The 14,572-nt window shown below is 45.8% G+C and overlaps 1 protein-coding gene across 1 annotated transcript in view; it reads right to left on the bottom strand.

Annotated features, from left to right (window-relative positions):
- The window catches only part of LOC119431445 (transient receptor potential cation channel subfamily A member 1-like), a 172,422-nt gene that overhangs the window by 121,420 nt on the left and 36,430 nt on the right, over positions 1 to 14,572 (bottom strand). The window contains 1 exon segment of the mRNA XM_049658137.1: positions 13,697 to 13,853. Coding sequence (XP_049514094.1) covers positions 13,697 to 13,853 — 157 coding nt within the window.

The raw sequence follows: 14,572 nt of genomic DNA, 5'->3' as shown, positions 1-14,572 counted from the left end.
AAATACATTGTCGTGGCCTCTAACCACCGCTTGATGGTAGCGTAATCGTATCTGTGCTACCAATTGTTCATGTGGGCTGCGGCGCAGAGCTGATAAAAGTCACTGTAGGGCTGCCTTTGAATCACAGAATATAACCCAATTATTTGTTGATTGTTCATGCACATAAAGCACTGCGCTACGGAGGGCGGCAAGTTCAGACCCTGTCGATGTTGTGACGTGGCTGATCTTGAACTTCTTACAGAATGAAGCCGACGGAATAACTACCGCACCAGTAGAGCTGGTTGGAGTCGAAGAGCCGTCTGTATATATGTGAACTCCATCAGAGTAGGAATCATGCAGCAGATGTAGAACAGCTTAACTCAGGGCACAAGTAGGCAAGTCGAACTTCTTTGTAACTCCTGGGATGGAGAGGTGCACTTGTGGCTGCCGGAGACACCACAAAGGACAAGGCTGCAGGCGTGATGTCTGATGGAAGAGAAGATCGATAGGAGGTTACAATGCCTGAAAAAGTTGCATCTGGTCTACTTTCCGAGAGAGAAGCAAGGCGTTGAGACTGTAGTCTTGAGAAAGGTGTCGAAGATGATTTCGAAGGGTGTCTGTGGCGACATACGTTTTGATGGGATGTTCCCTGGCGATGGCAATTGTTGCGGCTGTTGAAGCGCATCGCGGTAGGCCAAGACAAGTTCTAAGTGCTTGAGCTTGCATGCTCTCAAGCACTCTGAGGTTTGTCCTCTGGGCGCTTGACAACACTGGAGTGCTGTAACGCAAGAAACCCATGAAGAGCGCTTTGTATAGTTGCAGCATAGAACGCACCGACGGTCCCCATGCTTTTCCGGCGATGGCTTTGAAGAGGTGACTGATCGAGAGGAGTCTTTTCCTTAGGTAGGATACATGGGGGCTCCAGGAGAGGTCGCGGTCGACAGTGATCCCTCCCTAAAAACCGATGGGTTTTTTCTGTACAAAATAGGCTGGCCATTATTAGACACAGGGTATTCTTCCACCAATTTTCGCGTGAAGGCGACTAATGCGCATTTTTCTGTTGAAACGCCGAGACCTTGTCTCTGAAGATAAGTAGACGTCATCGTTGGATCCTTTTGTAACCTTGCGCGAACTTGCGGGCGAGTTACTCCGGAAGCCCAGATGCAGATGTTATCTGCGGAAATTGATAGACTGACAGGCTGTGGCAAGGATTCCGCCCGTCCAATCAGAGCCATGTTGAACAAAACTGGGCTTAAAACGCCACCTTGTGGAACCCCACGGCTGGTATAGCGGTCGGTAGTTTGACCATCCTCGGTGACTACAAAGAAGCTCCTTTGGGTCAGGTAGCTCCGATTACAGCTGAAAAGTGCGGCCTCCGATTTCAGCAGCCACGAGCGCGTCAAGAATTGCTTCATTGGAGTAAGTGCGAAAAAATCACTCATCATGCTACGTTTATGGGTGTCGTTATATCAATTTTCATCAGCCTAAGTGCTCTACATGATAAATACTTCTCCCAGATATCTCCAATTAACCCTGGGGAACGTCAGCCGGGCTCACCTACTGCCAGGAAACTTTCTTATCTCATAAACCCTCAAACCGATTCTTTGAACAATAATCTCTCGCTGTTCCCATGTATGACGAGTGCAAAAAGAGCTCTCGTAATTAGGTCTAAGCGCTTTGCTCAGCGTTGGTTAAGCACTTTAGTACTGGTTTGAACAATGTCGCACAAACTTCTTAATCCCCTCCAGTCTATTTTTTGGCTTAGAGAGACCGCCCTCATATCCACATGAAGCGAGCTGAGTTAATCAGTGCGGCTAGTTTTATTTTTTTTATTTTTTTAAGAAAAGGAAAGAAATGTTGTGACCTAAACAATTGGCGCGAGCCTCTACCGCTGTTCACAGAAAGCGGCATCAAAGTACAACTCAAACTTGGAAGCGCTTCCAAAGCACTGTACTGAAGTTAAGCTTCGTTTACCGAAACTTAACCCGCTTCGAATAACATCACAAGGGGCTTTCTGTAATCGCAGACAAACCTCTTTGGGACACTTAATCCGCAGCACAAAAGCGAAGGCTGGGAAAGGCGAAAAAGAATTTCCCTGTGTTGTGAAGCGGTACACAATACAGAAACTTTGCACGTGGTAATAAATTCCTTTGAACTCGATAATGTGGGTTAAATGGGGAGAACGCAGTGCAAAAACAGAGGGACACAGGCACAGTACAATGGACTAGCACTCGTCCTTCAGCGATCGTCCAGTGTACTATGTCTTCTTTGTTCCCGACTTTTTACGCTGTGTTCTCCTCAGTTAACTAAGAACCAACTTGCCCAAATCAATGTCTTGCTCGATAATGTGGATTGGCTTTCCACTGGGACACGTTCTGGCTAGAAAGTGAGCACAGGAAGGAATTTCGTTCGCACGGGGAAAGAAAAGCTGAGCAATCAGAAGTCGGTGACGAATTTTTATTTTTATTTCATATAGATTGCTATGCTGCTGCTGTTGTCTCTGTGCTTTTTTTGTGTGGTTCCTTTGTCAAATGGCCGATAGGTTCACCGGCAGTTCCTATGGCTCATGTTTCGCAATGCAACCAATGCAATTTTCTTGGGAGCTGGCCTCCGATAAATTATCAGGACGCGAACAACGCCGAGAAATTGCAGGTCGACAGAACGTTGCTGTCTTGTCGTTAGGAAGAAATCGACATTATTTATTGGCAAGAAAATTTGTACGAATAGAAGAAAATAGCTTGAATAAATGAGTGCAGGACACTGAGGTCCGATTCTCGCGACTTCTTCGCTTTCACATATACTCGGACGTTCTATGCATTTCTGTACAAAGTTACCTAGAGTATAGAATAGATTGAATTGCACGTCCGGTAGTCTTGCTCTAATGATTTCGTATCGATGTTTTGTTGACTTGAATAATACTCGACAACCTCAATTAATGTCGTTCTTCGTGTTTGTGCTGAATCTTTAGTGATGTAACACTTTAAGCTGTATTTTTTTGTAGCAACGTTTCGGGCTTTGGAGACATTTCTGGTGTCATTTCATAATGTGCCTTTTTTACCTTTGTGATGGTGTGGGATGTGTTAATACATTTTCACGTTTCTCATGTGAAAAGGAGCAGCTGGGATCATCTGTTGGTGCCAACGTCTCCTTATTTTTTCAAGTCAGTAACTAATTAAGAAAAGAAGTGACGATCGACAATCAAAATAAGTGGCGCTTTTCCGGCTCCCACACAGCGTCGAACTTCCCAAACATACAACGTCCTTGGAAATCTTTAGCTTTGCGTGATGAGTGATACGTTACTGTGATAGGTTAGGCCCTCCGCGCATGCGCCGCCTCGCCGGGGAACAGAAGTAGACATTCCGAGAGATCACCGATTTAGCACACTGCCATCGCGTACAGTGCCATAGCCTAATCAAATTATTAATGCCGTAAATAATCGAGCTTTTAAAATGTTCCGCATCGCCAACGAACCCCGAACACTAATTCCGTGGCGCCATCTGGGAGTGGAAGTCAGAGTCAAAAGTGGTTTTATTTGGGCAATAAATGAATGACAAAAGAGAGAGAGAAAATGATTTAATGAAAGGGAGGGAGGTTAACCAGGACTGAGCCCGGTTGGCTACCCTACACTGGGGAAATGAATGACAAAATTTGTGTATACAGAAGGAGGTCCCATAGTCAGAGACTGAATCGGGACCAACTAGTGAAAGTGAAATCACGTTCCCGGCTTGATGCCGTTTCTCTAAGCCCAGCGGCGTCTAAACAAAGCGCTGATCTCAAAGATAACGACAAAACATCGCTAACACCTTTACCCCAACGAGAGATGAAAATTAGCGCTGGCTTATTTTACCATCTATTTGTTGCTTTCGGGAAGCAGACGAAGTGGCAAGCACGAATTGACATCAAAGTTGAACTCTGCGCCGCTAAGTTGTTTTCTAATCACGATAACCGGTGCAGTACCGCGGGGTATAAGACTCGCATTACCAGCGGGCTTAACGTATCACGTATCACGGTAACGCATCGCGCATCCCGCTTAGCTTAAACTCTCTCTTATTACTCGTTTTGGAGAATGGTGCCCGTCTCCTTTATTTATCGCGTGCCGCATCGACTTGCGCAGAGTGTGCAGCTAGGACTTTGTCTTGCACTGAATCATGAATGACGCCATTAGTTGAGAAAAGAAGCAATGCAGGGAAGCACACTTGCGAAATCGCTTAAGAGTTTTTTGCAGGCTCGAATACTGAGCTCCCTACAACTTTGTTTGGCATTTTGGAAGCGTAGGTTCATGTGAATGCGACGAACGAAACGGGTATGGTTCGTTTAGGTTGGTGGCTTGAAAAATTATTTTTTCAAATAGCAGTGAAAATATTAAAATCTTTTGTGAAGTCACACAATGAAGAAACAAAATTATTTAACGAAGTTAGCAATCATCAGAGGGTATTTCAGCTCTTTTTTTTTTTGGCAAACTGCGCGGTAGAACGGGACACAAGGAGTTTGTTAAACACGAGGAGCTTGGACCGCGCAGATAAAAAAAGACGAACCCGTAGCAACTCGCCCAGCTGTCAGCGCTTTTTACACAGTTTTTTTATTGTCTTTTAATTTTACGCACTTCTGGCCTTCCTTTTTGTCTGATTAAATAAATAAATTAATTAATAGAGTCTGGGGTTTTACGTGCCAAAAGCACGATTTCATTGTGAGGCACGCTATAGTGGGGGACTCCGGATTAATTTTGACCACCAGGGGATCCTTAACGTGTTTAGCAGCGCAACACCAATGCCGCTAAGCCACCGTGGCGGGTAAATATAAATAAATAAATAAATAAATAAATAAATAAATAAATAAATAAATAAATGAATAAATAAATAAATAAATAAATAAATAAATAAATAAATAAAATGCTGGCTCTCCCCTAACCGAGAGTAGATGTAAGCGTAAAATGGCTACCGGCAAAGTAGATCGGTTTTGGAGCAGACTAGCCACAATCTTAAAATGGGTGTAGTGCATGTTCGCAAGGCTACACGCCACCACACCACACCGCACCACACCACACCACGCCATACTTTGCACTGGTCCATATGAACGCAATAGTTTCCTGTCACAGACAGAACCTTATTGCAAGTCTCGTTTCGGCCAAACAGCCATCCGCGTCGCGCCGGAGGCTGCCGGCTTGGCCACGCAGCGTGGCGCCATCTCTCGAGCAGGCGCAAAATCCGCGCCGTGGAACTCACGGATCCGCTGGCATTGCAAAGAGCACAGGCCACCCTGTCTCAGCGCCAGAAGATGACAGCCAAGTGTATGGTGCCCTGTATCTGCCTTTTGAAAGTCGCTATTAGAAATGACAAATAAAACTTCAGCGTACTACAAGTTACAGCTTGAGTGATATTGTGAAGGAACATTAGGACGAACTCGGTAGAAATATTTTGTATAACTTGTTTGGAGATTGATGGTTGAACGTACGCTATTCTGAACTGTATTCTTTCGATGGAGCATTATACTGATTGTAAGTTTATCGCCCCAAATGCATTGATTGAGTTTTTCGCCTAAGCACACACACACACGCACACACACACACGCACACGCGCACACACAGACACACACATACACACACATATATATTAGTTCAAAAAATGGAAGCACGTAGGAAAAACATATAATAGGACTTCACTGACGTTTCGGCCGGGGTCCGGCCTTCATCAAGAGTGATGAAGGACGGACCCCGGACGAAACGTCGGTAAAGTCGTGTTATATGTTTTTCCGACGCGCTTCTATTTTTTGAACTATTGCTGTGCCGGATCCTGTGATTATTGGCTTCACTGATATATATATATATATATATATATATATATATGTGTGTGTGTCCTTATCGCAATGGTCTGCTATCAACACGGGGAGCGCCTTTCTGCCCGCCTGTCGAACGGCGTTCATGTTGCTTTTTTTTTTTCATCCCGCAGCGTTCTGCTGTATCAGGACTACGCCGTAAAAAGAGCATGGTACGGCAAATTGCACCACGTCCTTTCATCGAGACGATCGCCGGAACTACGTTTTAGCCTCATGCACCTTCTTACGGCCTGAGTTCCAGACACGGACGTGCTCGAGAAACGAGCAAATGTTGTGAAACGCAGGAGACCAGAAGCGTTTATGAAACAAAAAGCCCAAAAAAACATTGTATATATATATATATATATATATATATATATATATATAGTGTCGAGTACCTTACGATTTATGAATATACGAAAACAAACACAGATCGAGTGGTATTTAAGGAGCCAGAAGAGCTTGAACGAGAGAGGCTCGAGCACAAAAGGTCACCAAGTCAGCAGCTTTTTAATATTCGCTGCTGACGGACAGTGGCCAATGTGTTGTCCTTGAAGACAGCGCTTTACATTCAGCAAAAAAAAAGAAATCAAGCGTAAAAAAAAACAGATGGACAAATAAAGAAACTAGAAGCTTTAGTGTTTACGTACTTGGTGCGCTCAATTCTTAGACCATAGCCCCACTTCAAGCGCCGCATTTTTTTTTATGTACTCCAAGGCGATTCATCAAACGAGGAGTTTGAAGCACCGACACAATGTAAGTGCAATGGCGCCGCTCATAATGACCCTCTAGGCTCATGACGTGGCATTAGTTGCATAAGCGAAGTAGACTTTCGAAGAAATGTAGCTGCTGAGTCCAAGCTGGTTGGCCCCATGGAGCAAGAGATAGATAGATAGATAGATAGATAGATAGATAGATAGATAGATAGATAGATAGATAGATAGATAGATAGATAGATAGATAGATAGATAGATAGATAGATAGATAGATAGATAGATAGATAGATAGATAGATGGGTGCTATATCCTGTGCAGGAAAGGCGAAGGAGATCGAAAGGCTCCAGTAAAAGGTGGAAAAGGAAGATATACAATAAATGTTGCACGAATACAGATGATTTTTCTATTTACTGGTGAAACTACGAAGGAAATTTTAGAATGCGGTTAGCAATATGATTACAAAATGTTACTCCACTGCGCTGTCGTTCCCTGCCGACTCAGGGCACGACGGTAGTGCTGCAGCGGAAATGCAGCTACGTCAAGGTGAAGCCCTCTAATGCCCCTCTCGTATGCTCACAGTGGCGGTATGGACTGCCGCACCGCAACGAGATGACATGTACAAGTGCAATGAGTTGGTGTGTAGCTCATAGCTTTGTCGGTCCCGGCTCCTTGGCATGACGATAATGCAGCAAATGCAAACATGGCATTCAATGCGAAGCTCTCTAACGTGTAGGCCAGTTTTAGTTAACTGTGGTGCATACTGTCCTACTTTGTTCCGCCGCACATTGATAATTCAGCATATGCTGAAGACGAACGCCTTTTTCATGTTCCCTTTTTTTTTTCATCGCTTTGCCGGGCTCCGCTGTATCTCGGCATAGTGCTAACACAGAATCGACAATAAGACTACGTCAAGCTAAAACTGTCTAAAGTGTTTTTTAGTCGCACACATCCACCACGGGCACCCCCCTGCCTTGCCCCGCAGCGAGCCGAGACCTTATATTTCAATTACGAACACTCGCTTCATGCGTTGCCCGTCATGTTGGTACTTGCCATCTTTTCGGCACGAAAGTAACGCGGCAACGTCACTAAACTCTTTAATGCGTCTCTATAGTTTTATGGCGCGGCTCTGTGGACTGCCCTACCTTGAACCGCAACGCAAAGAGACTTCAGCACACTCTGACGACGAACACCTACTTTCTGTGTTGCTCATCGGGCTGTTGATCTCGACACGATGGTAATGCGGAACTGGTAATGGGGCAACGTCAAGCTAAAACTTTCTGATATGTCTCTCAATTGTCCAAAACCGCAATTCAGGCTACCCTATCTTGTACCACAATGCAACGATACTCAGCAAGCACACCTTGAAAACGACACCTCTTTCGTATGTTGCTTAACGCATTGCTTGTCCCCGCCACCTCTCGTTTCGACGGCAGCGCGGTAATGGTAATACGGCTAGGCTAATATAAATTTCTCTAATGCGTTTCTCAAATCAAGTTGCACACATCGGCGATTCCGACTGTACTACTTCGTATACCACAATTCCATCCATTCGCCGCGGTTCCAAGTCGTTTGCATCGGGGCAATGACTTCCTTGTGGGCATAGCTATCGATGACGATGATATTGCTCTGCAGATGAGCAACCTTTCGTACCTTGGTCCGCGGCTTCATGCAAGCTTGCAAAGAGCTCTGAACGCGACTTTAGAGTACTCGGGTGAAGCTGGCCTGCAGATATCACCTACTAAGTCGACTACTATAGCATATCATCCTAAACAACACGCTCGCCGAACAATTTTTAACCCACTGGAATTCAACGGACTTTAAAAACCAGCGCCTCTGTTCCCTGGATGAGCCGCCTTCCACATGTTACCTTCACGAAGACTTGGAGTAGCATTCACCAACGACTCCTACCTGACTCCAGATTGTGAAACTGCGAAAGAGACGATAGCACATCTTCTGTGTGATTGTCGTCGTTTTAGTGCACAAAGGAAAGTCCTCAGAATACAAGATAGACAGCCGTCCCCTTATGGTCCCTGGTCCCAGCCGACGTCGAAACGAACTGCTCGCTAGTACGCTTTTTGTTCCTACTTGAATTTCTCTTGTTTTCTACTTTTCTGACCCCATCCCCCGCCAACCGGACACTTAACCTGGTTAACCTCTCTGCCTTTCGCCTCTTATTTTCCTTCCTTCTTCGCCGATTCCTCGACTGTCCGCACTTCTTCGCGTCCTATCGTTAAATTTGTGCGATGCAAATCGCAATCCCTCCTTAAGTATGTGGCCGCCTTGACTGCTAGAGGTGCCGGCTTCGCCAAAACAATGGCTCTGCAGGTGTACCAGTCATCTGTACTCTCATGCACGATGTGCGCATTACCAGTGCTGAATGTGCCACCTAGTTTGATGGCCCAACAGGAACGAGATCATTGCGTTGCTCTCCGACTAATGCTTGGTTTAGTAATCCTCGTGAGGCGCAATCTGTTGCATTACTCACTGAAGCACATCAGTCACCCATGAGGCTGCAGGCAGATCAGAGAGCTCTATATCACACTGAGGGTCTGCACCGCTCATCGAATAGTCAATCGCTCTTGATCATCTGATTCAACACCTGTTTTCTCGCATGCGAAAATGGCGGCATTATTTATGAACATGGATGGCAGTTCTGAACATGCTCATTCGGTTACGCCTCCGCCACCGAAAAATATCACCAAACAAGTGTTCCCCATTTATCTCACAATCTCGGCCCTACACAAATGGTCTGATATGTCTGTTTCGGCCGTAATTCGATTGGCTCAGTCACACATGTTCGAAAGATTTCCTGATTATCTTCAAGTATTCACAGACGCATCTGTATACAGCGACGGTCAAGGCGCCTCTGCAACTTTTTTCTGCCCTTCGACGCAAGTACGACAGTGTATTTCATATAACACAACTGCGGAGTTCGCAGCGATTAATGTTGCACTGAAATAAGTGCAAGAGGAATTACCCGCATCAAAGATTGCCATCTTTACGGACTCCCGCACTGCCCTTAGCAGATTACAACGCAGTCAGATTGATTGTCTATTTGTGCGCAGCATACCTGACTCTGGCAACAAAATTGCATCACGTGGGGTATCTCTCGTTGCCCAATGGATACCTTCACATGTAGGGACCGCCGGAAATGAAGATGCTGATCGGCTGGCTTCAACTCGTGCTCATAACGACTGTGTCTTTCCTGAAACTTTGTGCAAACTTGATGACGCTCATCTGCTGACTCGTCGCCACCTACTCAAGCAGCATCTAGACCAGCGCGTCGCAAGTGGAACGTTCCCGCCTCGTGTTCGCGGTCGAGGCTTGTCTCGTTGCACTAACTAGAGCACAAGTACTCAAGCTAAGGGTTGGCTGTGTGAACATGTGCGAACGTTTATACAGACAAGGACGTGTGCCCAGGGTGTGGCCAGTCCATCGTGTACGTCTTGTGGTTGCTGCGCGACACTTCAGCACCTGCCATTGGAGTGTCCCGCTTTCATTGCGCAGCGCCTGTCGCTATAGTGATAGATTATCATCTCCTAGGCCTGCGGTGTACGACACTCGACAAATGCTTGAGCCCTAGTGTTTGTGCTTCTCGACGTGATCAGGCTCATTGCGCTCTCACTACTTTTCTAGAAGTATCTAACCTATGTACATCATTTGTCATCTTGCTCTTTCTTTCCTCCCTTTCCCCCCTTTCTTCTTATCTTCCATTTCTATGGTTCTGTCTGCTTCTTTCTGAAGAGTAGCAGGCGTTGTGCCCCTTCCGCTGGCCGCTGCCAACCTATTCCTCGCTTTCCGGTTCCTTTCAATTGTATATGCGTTTTAAAATGAAATAATAATAATAAATCCCAACTTAGTTCTATGACGAACACCACCTTCATGTCTTGCTCATGGAGTTAACGAGCCTTCATACACAGGCGCATTCAACGTCGGCAGACACGTCGGGCTTTTCTCGATGGTTTGTTTACATTCCGACTGCCTGCTCTCTCTCTTGCAGCACGTGGCACATGCGCTGTATTTTGAACATCAACGCGTGTACTGGTTGGGAAACGGCGATGTGGAAACTCCAGTTCGGTTTTCAGACAGTGTCCGACGCGGAACTGGTTTTTGGCGACGTGAACACCAAGGCGAGCCTCTGCTGATCGATGGTTCTCAGCTGAGCCACGGCCGCGTCTGAGCTATACTTGGCTCATACTTTCCGGGAAACTGGCTTACACTTATATTGGACTGTATGCATGACTCATCATCTTTTAAAGACGATAGTCTTGCTTGGGCTATCCTAAGCGAGAAAAACTTGTCGGTCTGTCTGTCACTTCGATTCAACCGCCCGGCCAATACCTAAGCATGAGGAGAGGAGGTGCAGAGAGAGAAAGAGAGAGAGACAGACAGAGAGCGAGGGTAATAAATAAATAAATAAAATAAGCTTTCTTGGCGAGGCGGGATTCGAACCCGGGTACATACGGTCCGAAGGCGAGCGTCATAACCACTAGGCTTTACACCCACTTCTTTTTTCTTTATTGCATAGAATTATTAGTAGTTTTATGCGAAAATTAGTTCCAGATACATTTATACACGTATGAAAAACAAATGCACACATGCTAGGCAGTCCAATGAAGTTAAAAAAAACAAAGAACTATCAAAAAAAGAATTTCCTCTCACACCTTACGGTATCCGGTTCCTTCCTTTCAAAAAGACAATCAGTAATGCACCATATAATTTGTTTATGTTATTAGGACTGTATTCATTATGGAGAAGCCGAATGATCGAGAGACATGCCGAGGCACCTCGCTCGACAAGGTCTGTCTTTCGAGAAGAGGCTGCTCAAGTGCGGAGTGTGGTTGCAACCTTTGATCCCGTTCCTCAGTGGATTTCGTGTCTGGACGCTTGCGTTTGTTTGCATCATTTTTTTTTCTAGGCTATACAACCACGCTTGTAGAACACGCATTTATGGGAACCATATGATTGCGTTGTACCAACGATTGTAACAGACCTTGCTATTGGTGAGAGAAAGAGAAAATGAGAGCGACAGATATATATATATATATATATATATATATATATTTAAAGAAAGAAAGAGACAGAGAAACACAGATAGAGAGAAAGAGAAAGACAGAAAGAAATGAAAAATGAAACGCTGCAAATGAAAAAAATCAACACGTTAGAAATGGTGCCAAAGAGACGCTACGAGTTAAAAACAAGCCGACTGAAGCAGCGGCTCTGTAGCCGGCTTTAAGCCAACAGTAATAAAAGGTCCCAACAGATGGCGCGAGAGCAGATTGAACGCGGGGAATTTGAATGGAATTCAGCAAAACTTCCATTGCATCCATCCTGGGAGGAGTGAGAGGGGACGGGAAGAGCGTGAGGAGTGGAAGGGGGGAGAAGAGAGGGTGTTACGTATCAGCGGCGGCAGAAGACTATCGTCTTTCGACGTCATTTGCAGCGAAGCAAGCAGAGATGCGGCCAATTTTTTGTGTGCCGGTTTTCGTCACAAGTCTTCGTGTACACCCTGCGAACAGTCGTTAAAGATTCAGTTGGTCGCTCAGCCGTGTGTCGTCTTTGTTCCGTATTGTCAAAAGAAGTGTCTGCTGATTTATCCGAAAGTATGCAGCGCCTCTCGTTTACGGCGAAGAAGAAAGTTCGGACAGAGAGAGAAATAGGAGAGATGAAAAGCAGGGAGGTTAACCAGACGCACGTCCGGTTCGCTACCCTGCGCTGGGGGAGAGGAGATATACGGATGAAAAGAGAAAGAGCAGAGAGCCCAGTATGGCGCACATTTGAAGGTAACCACAGAGTCTAAAATCAGTCGCAAAGACCAAGTGCCCAACAAACACCGAATGTGTTTCGCAGGTCAGTAACAGGATCTTCTATAACAGTGTTCTTGAAAATAAGCCCAATTCCTCAACATGCACAAGCCACCATGCTTAGCGACCACCAGCAGCACGCGCGACAACACTCCGAGGAGACAGGACACGTCCCTCCGTGTTCGAATATCTTCCGCTAGACCGGGCCCGGGTCTCGCCATAAAAGTTTTGATCGGGCTCGGGCGGGCCGCCCAATGTAAAAACGGGCCCGGGCCGGGCCCGGGCCGCAAAAATCGGCCCGTGCAGTGCTCTAGGAGCGATTGCCGTTGTTGTCGCTGGCGGACAATAGAGCTTAGCTTGTCTATCTCATAAAACTTCCTACAATAATTATTGGAAGAAACTTTGGCTCTGCAATCGTTCACCACGATGGTATAATGATGGTTGGTACATAGATTTGTCTATTCTTCGTGCTTCCGGCGTCAAACGTACTTCTGATGTGTTTTATTACGCTTTATCTTTCTAAATTTCAAAGTACTCATAGTTTTTTAAACCCAGCAAGGCAATTAGAACTTGCGCGCAGCCGTAATAGTTGCGAATTGTTGCGTTTATCATGGAATAATTTCTAAAAATATTACAAATTTCCAAAATGACGAAGTCGCTAAAGTCGAAGGCTTAAGTTTAGGCAAATCTATCTACTTCTCATCATTCTTTTGCTTGCTTATTAGGCAATTTACAGCTCCCTTAAAGAAAGAGAGAGAGAGAAAGTAATTTGTTCAAGTGATGGGTCCTTGGGGAAGTGGATGAATGGAATGGAGCTAATAATAACCCACCACGCAAGCTTTACATTCAGAAGCTCCATACTGAGTTGAGAGCCTTGTTGATGTAAGCTGGGCGTCGGACCCAGTCCTCATACGGTGTCGCCTCCTTACGCCGGTACACTTCCCGAAATGCCTTGAGTCCTTCGCACTGCAACACGAGGGGACGCTAGTGCCAGAGTGCTCTCTATAGTCTATCTCACAAGTAACTTGCAGCACAGACGAAGGTACGACGTGTACACAGGCAATATCCTTGCGCGGAAGAATATAGTTCTGAGCGTAACCGTCTGCGTAACTGTCTGCGTAACTGAAAGGTCACTCCACCAACCGTGCAGCTTGTATCAGCAGGATGGAAAGCAGACGCTGAACAGACGACGCGGTGCGGATGAACACATCTTGAGGGGCATTCAGCCTTTCTATTGGCTAAGGAGTACTGCAGCTTCTACAGTGCTGCAAGAAACTACTGAGATAGTGTATAGCAGTTGTTTGTGAAGCTGTATGGCGTACACGGATGCGTTAAGCTAACACTACCCTAACGCGTGTCTCTCAGCGGCCAGAAGAGGGCGCTCACCGCCATCGTGCTTCAGGATGAAGTCGAGGATGTTGACCCGGTTGTGGGCCGCGGCGTGGTGAACGGCTGCCCGGCCTCGGCTGTCGCGGAACTGGAGACGCTTCTCGTCGGCCGTGAAGAGGCGCTCGAACTCACGTAGGTTTCCTTTCTCAGCTGCCTGCAGTTCGGGAGGAAAAGAAGGCATCGAAGCAGATTGAGTATACCTCGTAGGAAAGATAATTGAATTGCGGTAATTTCATCAACCGTGCCCGCTAAGGAAATGAAGAGCGGGATGGAGAAATGAACAGACTGTGCGCAGCAGCCGTCCTACTCCTTGTTTTTTTTTCCCCCAGTTATCTCCTTACAGTTATGTTCTCTTGAAAAAAGACGCGTAGTTTGCAGGGCTGAGCGAAATACTCAGTTGAACGTTGTGTCGTATAGTTCGGGACTTACTGTGAGAGAATGGCGACTTGGAGTAGTCGGTAAAACTCCCTTACGAGCAGAACGATGTAAATGACGAGATTACCGCACTCGCCCTGCCGTTGCTGTGCACGGTATTTCCACCGGTAATTCCATCAAAAATAACTTATACGCTTTCGTTATTACATCCTTTTCAAACATAGCGTGCAACGCTGTGGAGGCTAGCTAGGCTTCTTGCAGTAGCTGCGTTCAGAACACGAAATTGGTGGACGTTTTGTGCCAGGAATTTTGTGAAACTGTACATTTCTTAGACTCAGTGTTACTATCAGAAAAAAGTGTAAATTCTTAGATATGAACAAACCGTGTTATTCGGTTGTCATTACATTGTTTTAAATAGTTTTGCCTTTCGTTATTTTCTTTTTTCGGGGTTTTCATTCGCAGCCTCTTGCGGTAGCCTCACGGGCTCGCTTTTGCGGC

The sequence above is a fragment of the Dermacentor silvarum genome, chromosome 10 (genome assembly GCF_013339745.2).
Source record: "Dermacentor silvarum isolate Dsil-2018 chromosome 10, BIME_Dsil_1.4, whole genome shotgun sequence".
In the NCBI taxonomy this organism is placed as follows: domain Eukaryota; kingdom Metazoa; phylum Arthropoda; class Arachnida; order Ixodida; family Ixodidae; genus Dermacentor; species Dermacentor silvarum.
This window is presented reverse-complemented; position numbering and strand designations above follow the sequence as displayed.